A 17,864-nucleotide genomic window follows, 5' to 3' on the forward strand; every position below is an offset into this window, starting at 1 on the left:
ATAAAACTTTGAGCGAGTATTTGCGGCTCTAGTTACCTGCTGAGTGTGCAGCACAAAGAGGAATAGTGAAGACGAATGGTCCGCCACAAACTCCCACTGTCAGCTGGCCACAACCATTCTGCCATTACTTGCGAATTATTCTGTCAGCTCTCTCAGGCTATAGTTCGTATTCCCTGGATGCTTGTCGGGTCCCCTATTGCATTTGTAATCTTGTAGTGTTCCCTTGTCTTTTCTATAGTACTATTTTTTTTGTCTGATAACGCTCCTGTAAAGCACCTTAGGGTGATTTGCTACATTAAGGTGCGATATAAATGCAATTTTTTGTTGTATTCCCTCCCCCCACTACCCCTCCCCTCCCCATAAAAAAATCTGCCTGTCCATTGTCGATGGCCCTTAATCCCTTTTAACCTTTGTGCTCATTGCGTCACGTGTCTGTCCTGCATGAGTTGTCATTTTCAGGTCCTTTTTCTCTGAATGCTAACTTTTACAGACGCTCCCTAACTGTTCTGCAGTTCTGAGAATGATCCCATTGGTTGACACTCCCTAAACCACAACTCTTGTGGAATTAAAAACAGAAATTGCTGCAAATTCACCGCATGTTAACGATTGGGGTACAGAACCATTTTATATTTTTATTTTAGATTTTCAGCATATACTTTCCCCCCCTTTATTTCTCGTGCATTTTTCACTGTGTTATCCTTCGCAGATGCCCCTAAGCACATGACTTTTCGTTAGAGTCATCTCTTGGAGACTCTCCCTGAAACAGCTGCGTTTCCTCCAGCGCCGCCTTTTTGCAGATGCTCCCTGAATTAGCCGGGCCGCTGCTGCGTGTCGTTGGGTGCGCGTTGATTTTCACAGACGCTCCCTAAACCAGCAGCGACTGCCCTTTGCGGACGCCCCCTCGCCGGACCGGGCTGCTGTTTGCTCTTAGTTCAAATCAGTCCCGGCGTGCTGCGCGCTGCTAACGGCTACGGACTGTGTGTGAGAGCGAGAGGAAAAAAAACAGAGAGGAGGAAAAAGATGGCCGAGTCTCTGCCGCAGACTCCGAGCAGACACGAGAAAAGCCTGGGACTCCTGACCACCAAGTTCGTGTCCCTGCTGCAGGAGGCCAAGGACGGCGTGCTCGACCTGAAAGTGGTGAGAAATCCAAGGGAAGGAACAGCGAAAGTGGAAGGAGGGAAGGGTCCGATCGGAGGAGGTGGGGTGGTGTGGCGGGTGAAACTCGCCAGTAGAGTGAGTGTGTGGGAAGGAGCCGGGTGAAAGTGACAGGGCCGGCGCGGCTGGTGCAGCTTCAGCAGCATGCGGGAGAGTTTGGAACACGGAGACACTGAGCACCGAAAGGATACACTCGCCGCGTTCCAAATCCGAACCTTGTGTGGGGGAAACTAACACGTGCGCACCTCCTGCTGCAACGCAGCCGGGCCGGGCACTTTCCCCCCCTGCCTGCCTGCAACGGCACTCCACTTGCTGCAACCCCGGGCACTTTCCCCCTGCCTCCAGCGGCACTCCACTTGCTGCAACCCCGGGCACTTTCCCCCTGCCTCCAGCGGCACTCCACTCGCTGCAACCCGGGACACTTGCCCCCTGCCTCCAGCGGCACTCCACTTGCTGCAACCCCGGGCACTTTCCCCCTGCCTCCAGCGGCACTCCACTCGCTGCAACCCGGGACACTTGCCCCCTGCCTCCAGCGGCACTCCACTCGCTGCAACCCGGGACACTTGCCCCCTGCCTCCAGCGGCACTCCACTTGTTGCAACCCCGGGCACTTTCCCCCTGCCTCCAGCGGCACTCCACTCGCTGCAACCCGGGACACTTGCCCCCTGCCTCCAGCGGCACTCCACTCGCTGCAACCCCGGGCACTTGCCCCCTGCCTCCAGCGGCACTCCACTCGCTGCAACCCCGGGCACTTGCCCCCTGCCTCCAGCGGCACTCCACTCGCTGCAATCCCGGGCACTTGCCCCCCTGCCCTTGCCTGCAGCGGCACTCCACTCGCTGCAACACCGGACACTTGCCCCCTGCCTGCAGCGGCACTCCACTCGCTGCAACCCGGGACACTTGCCCCCTGCCTCCAGCGGCACTCCACTCGCTGCAACCCCGGGCGAGCCGGCCCTCCAACCAATCCCTTTAACTCGCCGCTCACTCTCCGCAATCAGCGTGCCTATTTAACGCACACAACAGCCCCGTTTCCTGGTCTATTTTGTATCTCGCACACAAGTTAGTGCAGTGGTTTGTGACAGTCCGGTGTGTGTATTGGAGGGTCGTTAGACGCAGCCCCTCAGTCTGCGGGACCCCTCACCCATCCGGCACTTGGCACCCTAGTTTTTTATTTTAAAAAAGCCATGGGTTATTAGGACTGCAGTTAGGGGGGGTTCTCTTAACTCGCCCCCCCCCCTCCCCCTCCCAAAAAAAAACGGGAATTAGATCTCTACACAGCCTCTGCCGGCACCTCATCACTTGTCATGCCTCTTGGTTGATTTTCCATTCCGCGTTTGCTAAATATTTATGACATCCGTTGATTTTAAAGGCACGGTGTGCAGGCAGGAAGGTTATTTCTTGAAACCCAAAGATCAGGGCAATCCAGTACAAGGTTTTGGAGAAAGTTGAAGTGCCTATTTGCCATGGTCTCTCTCTCTCCCTATTATTTTCAGAGGGGTAAATGATATCTTTTACTGGCTATTTTGCATTAAACTGGAAGAAAAAGGAGCCTGATCCATTCATGTGAATCGGTACATGGTTGCCTGTTGCTAGATTCATTGCTACTGCTGCTGTGCTCATTCACACTCAGACACTGCTTGATTGGCTCGGTAATGCCTGTTTCCAGAGTTGGACAGGTAGACCTTCACTTTGCTGCACGGTTTGGAAAGGCCTGAAACAATGCTGGAGTCTGTTCAACAACAAACACGCACACACAGTTGCCCTGATGGTTCAGTGGATCGTTGCATTGTTCAGTGCCACACACAGTTTGCAAAAGGTCAAGGGTTCAGCCCCTGAACTGTGCTGAGTTACTCTATCTCAGCCAAGACAGAAGTGCTTCTATCACTGCTCAGCGTGTCCTGCGAGAGAGGACACATGTGGAGGCCCAATGAAGATGTTCATACTTAATGCGTCTCTCACACAGTCGAATAGCCTGGTGACTTTCTGGGCTCACAGATAAGGATTACCCCCCTGTGTTATGTTATGGAGGGTGGTTGCTACTGTGGACCTGTATCTCAGGTGGAGTTCAGGAAAGGGGAAAGAAGTGGGGGAACTCCAGATCAAGTGGGGGTCATACCCCGGGTCGAGTTAGGGAGGGGGGTTGTACCCCGGGTTGAGTCCGGGGGGTGGGTCGTACCCCGGGTCGAGTTAGGGAGAGGGGGTCATACCCCGGGTCGAGTTAGGGAGGGGGGTTGTACCCCGGGTTGAGTCCGGGGGGTGGGTTGTACCCCGGGTCGAGTTAGGGAGGGGGGTCGTACCCCGGGTCGAGTCCGGGGGGGGGTCGTACCCCGGGTCGAGTCCGGGGGGGGGGGTCGTACCCCGGGCCGAGTTAGGGAGGGGGGGCCGTACCCCGGGTCGAGTTAGGGAGGGGGGGGTTGTACCCCGGGTCGAGTCAGGAAGGGGGGGGGGGTCGTACCCCGGGTCGAGTCGGGGGGGGGGGGTCGTACCCCAGGTCGAGTCAGGGAGGGGGGTGGGGGTCGTACCCCGGGTCGAGTCAGGGAGGGGGGTGGGGGTCGTACCCCGGGTCGAGTCAGGAAGGGGGGTGGGGGTCGTACCCCGGGTCGAGTCAGGGAGTGGGGGTCGTACCCCGGGTCGAGTTAGGGAGGGGGGGTCGTACCCTGGGTCGAGTCGGGGGGGGGGTCGTACCCCGGGTCGAGTCAGGGAGGGGGATGGGGGTCGTACCCCGGGTCGAGTCAGGGAGTGGGGGTCGTACCCCGGGTCGAGTTAGGGAGGGGGGGTCGTACCCCGGGTCGAGTCAGGGGGGGGGTCGTACCCCGGGTCGAGTCAGGGAGGGGGGTGGGGGTCGTACCCCGGGTCGAGTCAGGGAGGGGGTCGTACCCCGGGTCGAGTTAGGGAGGGGGGGGTCGTACCCCGGGTCGAGTTAGGGAGGGGGGGGGTCGTACCCCGGGTCGAGTTAGGGAGGGGGGGTCGTACCCCGGGTCGAGTTAGGGAGGGGGGGTCGTACCCCGGGTCGAGTTAGGGAGGGGGGGGTCGTACCCCGGGTCGAGTTAGGATGGGGGGGTCGTACCTCGGGTCGAGTCAGGGAGGGGGGGGTCGTACCCAGGGTCGAGTCGGGGAGGGGTGGTCGTACCCCGGGTCGAGTCGGGGAGGGGGGGTCGTACCCCGGGTTGAGTCAGGGAGTGGGGGTCGTACCCCGGGTCGGGTTAGGGAGGGGGGGTCGTACCCCGGGTCGAGTCAGGGGGGGGGGTCGTACCCCGGGTCGAGTCAGGGAGGGGGATGGGGGTCGTACCCCGGGTCGAGTCAGGGAGTGGGGGTCGTACCCCGGGTCGAGTTAGGGAGGGGGGGTCGTACCCCGGGTCGAGTCAGGGGGGGGGGTCGTACCCCGGGTCGAGTCAGGGAGGGGGGTGGGGGTCGTACCCCGGGTCGAGTCAGGGAGGGGGTCGTACCCCGGGTCGAGTTAGGGAGGGGGTCGTACCCCGGGTCGAGGAGGGGAGGGTCGTACCCCGGGTCGAGTTAGGGAGGGGGGGGTCGTACCCCGGGTCGAGTTAGGGAGGGGGGGGGGTCGTACCCCGGGTCGAGTTAGGGAGGGGGGGGGTCGTACCCCGGGTCGAGTTAGGGAGGGGGGGTCGTACCCCGGGTCGAGTTAGGGAGGGGGGGGTCGTACCCCGGGTCGAGTTAGGATGGGGGGGTCGTACCTCGGGTCGAGTCAGGGAGGGGGGGGTCGTACCCAGGGTCGAGTCGGGGAGGGGTGGTCGTACCCCGGGTCGAGTCGGGGAGGGGGGGTCGTACCCCGGGTCGAGTCGGGGAGGGGGGGGTCGTACCCCGGGTCGAGTCGGGGAGGGGGGGGTCGTACCCCGGGTCGAGTCGGGGAGGGGGGGGTCGTACCCCGGGTCGAGTCGGGGAGGGGGGGTCGTACCCCGGGTCGAGTCGGGGAGGGGGGGGTCGTACCCCGGGTCGAGTCGGGGAGGGGGGGGTCGTACCCCGGGTCGAGTCGGGGAGGGGGGGTCGTACCCCGGGTCGAGTCGGGGAGGGGGGGGTCGTACCCCGAGTCGGGGAGGGGGGGGTCGTACCCCGGGTCGAGTCGGGGAGGGGGGGTGGTACCCCGGGTCGAGTCGGAGGGGAGGCCGTATCCCGGGTCGAGTCGGGGAGCGGGGGGGTCGTACCCCGGGTCGAGTTAGGATGGGGGGGTCGTACCCCGGGTCGAGTCGGGGAGAGGGGGTCGTACCCCGGGTCGAGTTAGGGAGTGGGGGCCGTACTCCAGGTCGAGTCAGGGAGTGGGGGCCGTACTCCAGGTCGAGTCAGGGAGGGGGGGGCCGTACCCCGGGTCGAGTCGGGGGGGGGGGGTCGTACCCCGGGTCGAGTTCGGGGGAGGGGCGAAATCGTACCCTGGATATTCAACAGTACTGGTCTGGGGCCCAGGCCTTTTGGCTGGGTTACTTAGTTAAAGGAACTGTCACTGAGCTGGTCCGCTGACATCTATAAACTGGTTCGTGTTGTCCTGACCTTCGGCCTGGGCTCTGCAGTTGGATATTTTGAGAGTTCCAAGTGTTTGCTGCTCTGCCCCACAACCGTTAAACGCTTCAACTCCTGCTCGGTGCTGATCCCAGCTGGGCAGCTGTCAGGGTGATGTTGTTGTCCTCAGCACCCCAGGCTGGGGGTTGGAGGTTGGGGGAATCACCCAGGGTTCCTACTCTTAGGTGCGCATGTCAGCATCAGGCTGGGGCGTGATTCCTCTCATCGTTGAATAGTCTGCCGTTGTTCCCTGTCCAGACTGGGTGAATGACTCATGGCATTTATAATCGGGGAATAATTTGGAGCAGGTCGCGGAAAGATTCTCTACTGTATGTAACCGAGGGCTCAAACTACGCAGCTGCATAGAGTGGCACCACTATTCCCGGCCAGAATGGAGATGATTGGTTAATTCCCCCGTCAATCATGCCTGGAGACCGCACTGCTGTAAGTGACTGGAATTGATTTTACGCACATAATCTGCCTTATGTAACTATCCTCCACTCACTGCATTCTGCTGGACAAATAATCCTGCTGTAGTTGGGAGACATTGTTTGCTGTCGTTTCGGCCATGAGTTCGGAGACTGTAAATTAAATCTACAAGTCCCGCCCCACCTCCAACTCACCTGTGGTGTCAATAATCACTCCAAAACAAAAGTGGGATCTCACTTGCGAGCTAGTGCCCTGCAGCTCGAATTGTTTTATCATATATCCAAAAAGCTCTGCTTGCCGCTCACGGCCTCCCTGTGTTAGCCTTGGAATCGCAGGAGTGTGGTTTACCAAGACTTTGAGATTCCAGCCCGGTATTCTGGGGTATATTGGCTCCGTGTGCCACCCCCAGAGTGCCAGGGAACGGGGGCAGTTCCATTGCATGCGGCTGTGTCTCTGCGTGCTTTGTACTGAACGGTGGAGCATGACAAAGATGTATCCTTGGTCTTCTGCAGTCCTGCTTCCCCCTGTCACCAGCAAGGGAGCTTTGTTCCATTCATGATCTCCCGACAGGAAGTTAAAATGGCCTTGGAGGGTCAAAGGTGAAGGAATGCTTAGGGTGTCATGAATGGAGCTAGCTATTCCACTCCCCTGGAACCCATGACACCCCCTTAATGATCCTTCACCTTTGACCCTTAGAAGCCATTGTAACTTCTGTTAACGTTGCGAACACCCATAATTAAAAGTGAATTATCTGCAGTTTAGAATTTTCGTAATTGCTTCAACACGGCATTTTTCTCCTTGAAGAGGTGGAATTTATTTGAATAAGCTGCTTACTGATGGCCGAACTTCTTGCAATATTCACTTCCCCGGCTTCCCTCCCCTGTAGGTCCTCTTGTGCCCTGGGCCGTGCCCTGGGTGAAGTTGATAGGAAGTCTGGCCTGCTCTCGGGCCTGTTGCTCAGAAGTATGCCAGGGCAGTTTGTTCAGCTTTTGATATTTCCTTTTATTTTTCCCCAGTCTAACTTTGCCCATTTTATCCCCCCTCCCCCCTTGTCTCTTTCCTCCAACTGATGTTTGGGTTAAGGTTCAAAGGGCAGAGATAGCCCACCAATACATCGCCATTTAGCAGCCGCCCTTGACGTGTGAACAATGCGCGTTGTGGACTACATGGCTGCGTAGAGATTTTCAGCGGAGCTCAGTTCTGGTGTAGACTGTTGTATACTCAAGGCTAGGAGTCTGGGCTAGCAGGGGTCGCTGGACAGTGGAGCAGGAACCCTGGCTGAGTTGATCAGTTTTTTTTCCCCTCTCCCTAGCCCAGGGAATCAGATACATCTGCAGCACCCACATTGTCATGTCTTCTCCAACCCCCACCGAAAGGTGGGAACATAGGTACATAGAAGATAGGAGCAGGAGTAGGCCATTCGGCTCCTCGAGCCTTCTCCGCCATTCAATGAGATCATGGCTGATCATCCAAATTCAGAACCCTGTTCCTGCCTTCTCTCCATATCCCTTGATCCCTTTAAAGCCTTAAGAAATATATCTAACTCCTTCTTGAATATATTTAATGAATTGGCCTCCACTGCCTTCTGTGGTAGAGAATTCCACAGGTTCACCACTCTCTGGGTGAAGAAATTCCTCCTCATCTCTGTCCTAAATGGCTTACCCCTTATCGTTAGACTGTGACCCCTGGTTCTGGACTCCCTGACCATCGGGAACATCCTTCCTGCATCTAGTCTGTCTAGTCCTGTTAGAATTTTATAAGTTTCAATGAGATCCCCTCTCATTCTTCTAAACTCCAGCGAGTATAAGCCCAATCGACCCAATCTCTCCTCGTACGTCATTCCTGCCATCCCAGGTATCAGCTTGGTGAATCTTCGCTGCACTCCTTCCATGACAAGAACATCCTTCCTCAGATAAGGCGACCAAAACTGCACACAATACTCAAGATGTGGTCTCACCAAGGCCCTGTACAACTGCAGCAAGACATCCTTGTTCCTGTACTCAAACCCTCTCGCTACGAAGGCCAACATACCATTTGCCTTATTAACCATCTGCTGCACCTGCATGCTTACCTTCAGCGACTGGTGCACAAGGACGCCCAGGTCTCGTTGCACTTCCCCTTCTCCCAATCTATTGCCATTCAGATAATCTGCCTGCCTGTTTTTGACACCAAAGTGGATAACCTCGCATTTATCCACATTATATTGCATCTGCCATGCTTCCGCCCAATCACCCAACCTGTCCAAATCATACTGGAGTTTCTCGGCATCCTCCTCACAGCACACACGCCCACCCAGCTTTGTGTCGTCTGCAAACTTGGAGATATTACATCTAGTTCCCTCGTCTAGATCATTAATATATATTGTGAGTAGCTGGGGTCCAAGGACTGATCCCTGCGGTACCCCACTAGTCACTGCCTGCCACTCGGAAAAAGAGCCGTTAATTCCTACTCTTTGCTTTCTGTCTGCCAACCAGTTCTCTATCCAAGTCAATACCTTGCCCCCAATCCCATGTGCCTTAACTTTAAACGCTAATCTCTTATGCGGGACCTTATCGAAAGCCTTCTGAAAGTCCAAATACACCACATCCACTGGTTCTCCCTTATCTATTTTACCAGTTACATCCTCAAATTTTTTTTATTCAGAGTCAAAGTGACCCCATGAAGTGATTGTCATAAAAACCCACTCGGTTCAATAATGTCCTTTAGGGAAGGAAACCTGTCTTCTTTACCCATTCTGGTCGATATGTGACTCCAGTCTCACACCAACGTGGTTGACTCTTACTTGCCCTCTGAAGTGGCCTAGCAAGCCGCACAGAACTGCTACAAAGAATAAACCCCCTCCCTAACAGCACTGTGGGAGTATCTTCACCACACTGACTGCAGCGGTTCAAGATGGCGGCTCACCACCACCTTCTCGGAGCAACTGGGGCTGGGCGATAAATGCTGGCCTTACCAGTGACACCCATACCCTGAAAATTAATTTCAATAAAAAGTGCCAGGGATTGACAAGCAGTTGGAGTGGGAATGTTTGGTTGCTCCTGTGTTGACTTTAGGTGGCCTGGTCATGGACAAGGCAGAGCGTCAGACTACAAGGTGGGGAGTGGGGGGCTGTCTGCTGTTTCTAAGTTCAGCGTTTTTCCTCACCAGTGTCCCCCCCCCCCCCCCGGTTGATGTGATGAGTCTCATTGGGGTACAGTTGGTGCTGCCTTGGCAGCCTTCCACCATCCCATCCCAGTTGGCCACTCTTCGCTCAGGCGGTGAACGGCAGGGGGCTATTCCACTCTGGAGAAGCGCCATGATTGAGCAGGAGCCTGTCCTTGCCTGTAATCGTCACACTCCAGCCGCTGCCACACCCGAGATCACCCACCTCTGAGCGGGAGCAGGAAACCGAACCGCCACCTTGTGATCCACATGATTCCGTGCCACACTGCATTCTAGGTTTTAGTCACGCCCCATCCCAGAGGCTTGAGCTGTAGGCTGACATTCCTGTGCAGTACTAAGGGAGTGCTGCACTGTCCGGTGCCGTCTTGCGGATGAGCCGTTATTCCGAGGCCCTGTCTACCTGTTCCAGCGGTTCGGGTGGATGTGCGAGATCTCCTGCCACTATTCGGAGATGGGCAGGGTGTCTTGGCTGCCATTCCTCCTTCCAACCAACACTGCCCGCCAAAACAGACCAACAGCTCACTCCTCTCTGTTTGTCTTTACACGCAAAATGGTGGCCATGCTTGCCTGCGTAAGTCACTCCACGAAAAAAAAAAAAAAAAAAATTCCTTGTGTTTAAGTCGTGCTTTGGGATGTTCGCGAGAGATTGCACAAGTGGTTATTTAATACTAGCAGGAGGCTGGTGTTTGGCCAGTCAGAGGTTCGTGCCTCTGCCGATGTGCAGTTCTCCCTGCTCTCATTGGGTGGAAGTTGCCGATTTATATGCATGGTTACCAGATGGAGATCTGCAGTGGCAGCTACTCGTGGCTCACTGGCTGGATTTGGGAGGTGGGTGGGGAGGGGGGGAGATTTCAACACGTGCTAGATCTGGCCTAGTCTGGCTCGGAGAAGAGTGGCAATGGAGGAGTCTGGCCCAGTCCAATGCTGCTGTAGTAGCTGAAGTAGTATGTGCAGATCTTCTGACTCAGCAGATAGATTCGTGTCAAGGTAGAAGAACTAGGAACTTGTAGTTACTTTACAGGAATAATACTCGATGGTAGAGCTGTTCCTGGAATGATCTCTGGGGAAATGCGCTCAGTGATTTGTTGGCGATGTTGTTTTGTGTTTTTTAAGTTTAAAAAAACCCAAAGGTTCAAATTATGAAAGCTGTCCTGAAAGTAAGCTGGCAGGTGGTGACCTTTCACCTGTGGGACCAGAGTTGAGGTCCAGCCCAGTGCTGGGATGACCCTCCTGTCTGTAGGGTGATGGGGTCCTCTCTGAAACGAGGTTGGGCAGTCTGTGTCCAGTTTCAGTGGGCACGGGTACAAAACTGCCCACAGCTGAGCACCAAGCTGGCAGTGTCGTTTGGACTGTCAAGGTGGCTGTTGTGGGAAATGGAATCCGTCTCGTTGTGTTTTCAACCTCTTCCAGCTTCATGCCCCTGAACGGTGACTCCTGATTGGTGGGAAATTGCTGCTCCTTGATTGGTTTAAATGCACCAATCAGGAAGCAGCTTTTTAAATTTCCCACGGTCCAGGGGACGAGAACTAGTCAGTGAAGAACCACAGGGCTGGTCAAAGTTGGGGTGGGTGGGGGTCGCGGGGCCATTGGGCCGTGTACTGGACACCACTGCTGTAGGGGGTGCTCTGCTGAACGGCACCTTGCTGGCAGGGTGCAGGGTGGGCAATGCTAAAACAACCTGCCTACACCACAGGCGCGATGGGCCGAATTGCCGCCTCCTGCACTGTATCATTTCATACACCACACTTGTGCACTGTAGCCGGTGTCACTGCTCCGACTAATGTCCCAATTGGAGTCTGGTTTAATGAGACCTAGCACTCTGCACGTGCCTGCGATTTATCACCGCTGCTCCGTCAGGATGGGCAGCCTCGATTTTGGGTGTGCGCACTGGGACGGTTTCCTAATCTTTTGGGGGGGATGGTCGTTTTCTGTTTGAAACGGCACGGGAACACCACTACTTTTTGTTGTGACTGGTGTCAAATGCAGGTGATGCCAGTCGGAGGAGTGCTCACACCATGTGTGCGTCGGCGGTGGCGCCAGCGGTCTGGGGGGTCACCAGCGGTGGATTCGGACCCAGTGTCCAAATCTCTCTGTCTCTGAGTCAGCTGGCTGCCTATCATTGACCTCGGGCCGTGCACAGACCACGGAATACGGTGAATACTTCGTTCAGAAGAGCTGTTAGAAATTCAGATTTTAAATATCGTTACTTCAAAGCACCATCATCTCGCCAGTTAACTAACTGAATCATCAGTGCTAATTTGCTGCATTTTTGCATGTTAATATCATATTATTGCTAGCAGATCACCTGTGGCATTGCTCGCTGTCAAATAGGCAAAACTGTGACGTCTGATGTGTGATGGGAGATAACAGATGTGTGCCAATGCGCAAGGCTTTTAGTATGTTACAGCACTGGGCTGGATAGGCAGCGTCCTGGGTGTGGGTGGCCATGCCTTGGACTCCTAGTGTACTGTTGTCGGTGGGGAGCTGTGCTTCTGTCACGAGTTGTGCTTCTGTCACAAGCAGCTCTCTGTTCAGCGAAAGATGCCGGGTGACTGAGCTGAAGTTAATTAACTGGATGCCTGAAGGGTGTATTCCATCCTCCCAACGCCCCTCGCCTCAACTGAGCGCAAAAGATTCACCGAACGCTCCGTCGGCACTGAGTGGTGTGCGGTGCTGCATTACCGTAGTGACAGAGATGTGCTGTCGGGACTGGCTGTTCCACAATACGATCCAAGGGTGACGCTATCCCTGGCACGGATTGGCTCGCTTCAACTGCTCGCTCTGCGGTGGGCTATCGGCCCTCTAGCCGCCTCCGGGGTGGAGGTGGAGAGGAGGGGTGTTGCTCCTCGCAGTGATGCCCGTTTGCCCTCGGCCTTTCCTTCTCTCCGTGGCATAACTGGCTGCGCATTGGGATCTATCATTTCCCCCCCCCCACCCCCCTTTCGCGGGAGCGAGTCACGGTGCCTGCCAGTTAATGGCTGTAAGCTGGCGGAGCCCCACCGTGGGTCGTGGACACCCAGCGTTCAGATGTGACGCCGCTTTCCCCTACCCCCCCCACCACGCGGGCCAAATCTCTGCCACTGACCTGTGGGGGCCAGGACGATGCCGACTTTGACCCTTGGTCTGTGCTGAGTTAGCTGATCGCAGTGGGCTAACACCCTTGGTTTTGGGAGTGGTTGGTGTGGGGGTGGGGGGAAGAGAATCAGCTGCGCTCCCAGTCCTTACTGCCAGCGATCCCGATTGGAAGTTGAAACACTCGTGCCCGTTGTCCAAGTGTCCAGTGGCTGGTGCCCTGGCAGGTGAGTGTGATGTTGTGCCCTGGGGTGAGGTGCTGAGGGCACAGACGAGGGAGGTCCCCGGTTCGGATCCTGCCATTGCACTTGGTGCCCCCTGAGCAGGTGAGGGCGGATAATAATGCCTCGGGGTCCAAATGAGGATGCCTCATACAGTTGAATAACCTGGCCGATCTTGGTTCATAAATGAAGGATGGTCATTAGGGCCATTGTGGGAACGATGGCCCGACAGGAGCCGGTGCCATTGGGAATGGAGGTGGGGGTAGAGAGGAGAAAACTGGCAGGAGGGTGGGCGGGGGAATGGGTGGAATGGGCCCAGCGAGCGGATCCGCTGTGTTTTGTAGAAATGTTTTGTTAACCTGCGATCTGACCTCGGACAACTCGCTGGGACGGTATTGGGGGATTCCGGTCGGACAGGTTGTATTCGGGGGGGGGAGCGCTCTGAATTGGTCAAGGGGTATACCCACCCCCGCAATGTGATCCCCCTCCTCCCCGGTACTGGCGCTGTCTTGAGGGCCGCACAGTGCCTCTGATTGCGATACAGCAGGGCCCTCCGCTCTGCGGTTTCTTCTCAGGGGTGGCGGGGGCGACAGTGCGAGGTTTGTATGTGGGGGGGTGGGTGTAGCAGTCTGAGGGTTGTATCTGTGGCTCCAACGTTCCTGATATCCACACGCGTTCAGCAGGAGTTGCTGGGCATCCAGTGGGAACTGGAATCCTGGCTGAGGGCACCCTCTGAACCGCTTGCACTGAGGGCAACCGTAGGCCCCTGATGCTGCCTCTGAGCTACGATCAGCTAATCCAGCACAGACCAGGGGTGGGATCTGGAACCTTGCTGGTCTGGATAAACCCGCCAAGGCTCCATCCCAGAAATCTTAAAAGTAGCAAACTGTTCCACTTGTACAGGCTGTTTAAAAAAAGCATACGGGATCCTTGGCTTTATTAATAGAGTACAACAGCAAGGAAGTTATGCTAAACCTTTAAACAACACTGGTTAGGTCCCAGCTGGAGTATTGTGTTCAAATCTGGGCACCACACTTTAGGAAGGATGTCAAGACCTTAGAGGGGGTGCAGAGGAGGTACCAGGGATGAGGGACTTTAGTTATGTGGAGGGACTGGAGAAGCTGGGGTTGTTCTTCTTGGAGCAGAGAAGGTTAAGGGGAGATTTGATAGAGGTGTTCAAAATTCTGAGAAGTTTTGATAGAGTAAATAAGGAGAAAGAGTTTCCAGCAGCAGGAGGGTCAGTAACCAGAGGACACCGATTTACGATCATTGGCAGAAGAACCAGGGGGGAGATGAGAGTTTTTTCTACGCAGTGAGTTGTTGTGATCAGGAATGCACTGCCTGAAAGGGTGGATGAAGCAGGTTTAGTACTAACTTTCAAATAGGAATTGGATATAAACTGGAAAAGGAAATGTGTAGGACTGTGGGGAAAGAGCCAGGGTAGTGGGAATAATTGGACAGCTCTTTCAAAGAGCCGGCACAGGCACGATGGGCCGAATGGCGGCCTCCTGTGCTGTATGATTCTACAGATTGGTCGGAACTTGGAAAGGTGTGTTGTTGAGGAGTGAGTAATTATTGTGCTGAAACCCGGCGATTCAGTGGTTGAGCCGGGAGTTTCTCGACGAAACGGTGAGTCCGGGCAGGAGGAGGTTATTATTGGAAATCCTGCTGCCTGGGGCAAGGGTTTCCTCACCTGTGGAGAGTGAAGTTAGGGAGTGTCCACAAACCTTCCAAAGCCAGTTGCACTTCTGAAAGTAAAGGAGAGCTGGTCTGCTTTGTGGGACAGTGAGTGACGTGGAATTGAACTATGCAAAACAAAGAAGAAAGACTTGCATTTATATAGCGCCTTTCACCACCTCAGGACGTCCCAAAGCTCTTTACAGCCAATGAAGTACTTTTGAAGTGTAGTTACTGTTGTAATGTAGGAGACGCAGCAGCCAATTTGTGCACAGCAAGCTCCCACGCACAGCAATGTGATAACAACCAGATCACCTGTTTTAAGGCGTTGGTTGAGGGATAAATGTTGGCCAGGACACCGGGGAGAACTCCCCTGCTGTTCTTCAAAATAGTGACAGTGCAATCTTTTACGTCCACCTGAGAGAGCAGCTGGGTCCTCGGTTTAACGTCTCATTCAAAAGACGTCTCCTCTGATAGTGCAGCACTCCCTCAGTATTGTACTGGAGTGTCGGCCTAGATTATGGGCTAAGTTCTCTTGAGTGAGACTTGAACTCGTGCCCACCTGACTACGGTCAGGGGTTTGCAGCATCCTCTGTGTCGAGTTGGCCAATCCCAGCCGAGTTGGCAATGCCGTCACCAGGCAGCGACCAGCATTCACTCTCCTGGTAGCCATCAGTCTGGATGGCGCCTCAGGTGCTGACTACAGCTGCGATCCCTCCGTGGTCAAATTGCTTGCCTTCGACTGCTCCAACCTAGTTCTGGTGCCTGCGGGACCGTACGCCAGACAGTGTCAGGAGAAGAAGGGAGAACATTGGACTTGGGGGAGGGGGGGCAGCGAAGAGCCGAGGCCTAGCTGCTGTCGGACTTTTCCCATCTTCATCGCGGGGCATACCCGTTTCTGAGGACGATTGGGCTCACGTGCGTCTGCCAGTCTGAGGCGTCCAGCTGCCATTTTGCCCCTGTTCCCTGCCCCACCCGTCTCATTGATCAACAGCCCACAAGACACGCCAGATGAAGCGTGTGAATGTGTCAGTGGCTCATTGGACAGTAACACTGAGCGGGCTCACAGTCATTTCACTCCTTCAACGGCCCAGATGTTTATGTCTGGGATTTTCCCCGGTCGGGGGGGTTGGGTGATGTGAGCTCGCTTTCTGCTTTTCGCTGTTTTGTTTTTTGTAAGTTTTTGATGCTTATTTGAGCCTTTTATTTTTAGGCTGTGCTATTTGCAACCGGTGTTTTCCGTCCACAAAACAAACCCATTGGAGCAAATACTTTAAGGTCCGTCAGCGCACTGGCGTGGCTATGTTCAATCTCAGTTCACGGGGGCTGGTGGCTCTTGGTCTTAGAGTCAGGAACATCTCCCAGCAGTCATCGTTTAGTTAGGAAGCTCAAACATGACCTGGCCTTGTTATGAAGGAAAACTGGCAAAGAATTTGAAAAAAGTCAAATTTGCGGAGTATATTTGAATTTTATTTTGGTATATTTTCCTTTCGTGGGTCTTACCATTTTAACCCGACACCCAGAAAGCTTAATAAAAAAAAAAGACCTGCGTTAATATGACAACCTCAGGATGTCCCAAAGTACTTTTGAAGTCACTTGTAATGTAGGAAACAAGGCAACTAATTTGCGCACAGCAAGATCATAAACAGCAGTGTGATAATGACCAGAGAATCTGTTTTAATGATGTTGGTTGAGGGATAAATATTGGCCAGGACACCAGAGAGAACTCCCCTGCTCTTCTTTGAATAGTGCTGTGGGATGTTTTACATCCACCTGAGAAGACAGAAATGTAGGTAATGCAGCAGCCAATTTGTGCACAGCAAAGTACTACAAAGAGCAATGTGATAATGACCAGAGAATCTGTTTTATAGTGATGTTGATTGTTGGATAAATACTGGCCAGGACACCGGGGAGAACTCCCCTGCTCTTCTTCGAACAGTGCAACCCACTGAGCCACGACCGACACTACTCGTTACCTAGCAACCTCTTCTGGGGGTGCAGTGGGAGCCTTGAATCTCAGGCCTGTGGCCCAGCCTGTCCTGGAGCACAGCCGTCTCGAGATCCCATTACACGTGGCCACATTTTACATGGTGTATTTTTTTGGCTCTGCATTTCTCCCCATCTCTTGTGAAGGCCTCCGAGAGCTGGGCTGGGGTTCCCACGGGCACCGGCTGTCCTCCCACACCCCAGCCAAGTGGCCATTCTTGACGTGTGAGTGACGATTGGCAGGCTGCTCACCTACAGAGGGCAGGGATGAGCACCAGGGATGCCCACTAGTCTGGGGGACTGAAGCCAACTGCAGCACTGCCCCTGCTGTCCAGGCTGACACCAATTAACTCTGCCCGGACCAGGAACCTGCCCTGCAACCTTCTTGTCTGCATGGCCACACTGGGCAGCCCATTTACGCACATTTTTGTGAGCTTGGGGTTGATGCAAATGGTTGGTTCAGAGCAGCCGGAGCTTCACTCGGCGTCTAGCCGTACTGCTCCTGATCGGGGTGCTGGCACTGGGGGCCTGAAATGGGAAGTGTTCCAGTCTCTCCAACACCTAACCTCCTTCCTCTTACTGAGCACAGAAATTAAAGGAATGAGCGGACTTCATGACTAAGGTGGAGTCGGGACAAGTAGCAGAATGGATAGCAAGCTGAGTAGTTACTCAGACTGGCGGAAGGTGGGAAGTGGTGTTCCACAAGGATTGGTGTTGGGACCACTGTTGTTCACCATTTACATAAACAATTTGGACTCTGGGGAATCCGAAGTAAAATTTCAAAATTTGCAGATGACACCAAAATGGGGGGGCATAGTTAATAGAGAGGAAGATTGTGACAAAATACAAGAAAGTGTTAACTTGTAGAATGGGCGTGTAATTGGCAAATAAAATTCAATATAGACAAGTGTGAGGTGGTGTATTTTGGTAGGAAGAATAAGGAGGCCACATACTGCTTGGAAAACAAGAGTCTAAATGGGGTAGAGGGGCAAAGGGATCTGGGGGTACAGGTACACTATGCAGGTTACCAAAGCCATAAAAAAAAAGCAAACAAAGCACTGGGGTTCATTTCTAGAGGGATAGAATTGAAAAACAGAGAATTGTTGAACGTATATATAACTTTGGTTGGACCACACTTGGGGTACTATGCACAGTTCTGGTCCCCATATTCTAAAAAGGATACAGAGGCACTGGAGAAAGTAAAATAGATTTACAAGAATGATACCAGAACTACAAGGTTATACCTATCAGGAAGAATTGAACAGGCTGGGGCTCTTTTCTCTAGAAAAGAGAAGACTGAGGGGTGACCTGATGGAGGTCTTTAAAATTATGAAAGGGTATGATAAGGTAGACGTAGAGAAAATTCTTTCACTTGTGGGGGAGCCCAGAACTAGGGGTCATAAATATAAAATAATCACTAAGAAATCCAGTAAAGAATTCAGGAGAAGCTTCTTTACCCAGAGAGTGGTGAGAATGTGGAGCTCGCTACCACATGGAATAGTTGAGGCGAATAGTATAGATGCATTTAAGAGAAAGCTAGATAAACACACGAGGGAGAAAGGAATAGGAGGATCTGTTAATAGGGTTCGATGAGGAGGCTCGTGTGGAGCATAAACACCGGCATGGACCAGTTGGGCATAATGGCCCGTTT

The 17,864-nt window shown here is 54.1% G+C and overlaps 1 protein-coding gene across 1 annotated transcript in view; it reads left to right on the top strand.

Moving 5' to 3' along the window:
• Nucleotides 1–818: 818 nt before the first annotated feature.
• e2f4 (E2F transcription factor 4) overlaps nucleotides 819–17,864 on the top strand; it is an 86,432-nt gene continuing 69,386 nt past the window's right edge. The window contains exon 1 of the mRNA XM_085991014.1: nucleotides 819–1,137. Within this exon, the coding sequence (XP_085847140.1) occupies nucleotides 1,021–1,137 (117 nt within the window). The 5' untranslated portion in view covers nucleotides 819–1,020. The remainder of the gene's footprint in view (nucleotides 1,138–17,864) is intronic.

This window comes from Somniosus microcephalus, chromosome 6, assembly GCF_052327205.1.
Source record: "Somniosus microcephalus isolate GS21.2 chromosome 6, FLI_Smic_1.0, whole genome shotgun sequence".
In the NCBI taxonomy this organism is placed as follows: domain Eukaryota; kingdom Metazoa; phylum Chordata; class Chondrichthyes; order Squaliformes; family Somniosidae; genus Somniosus; species Somniosus microcephalus.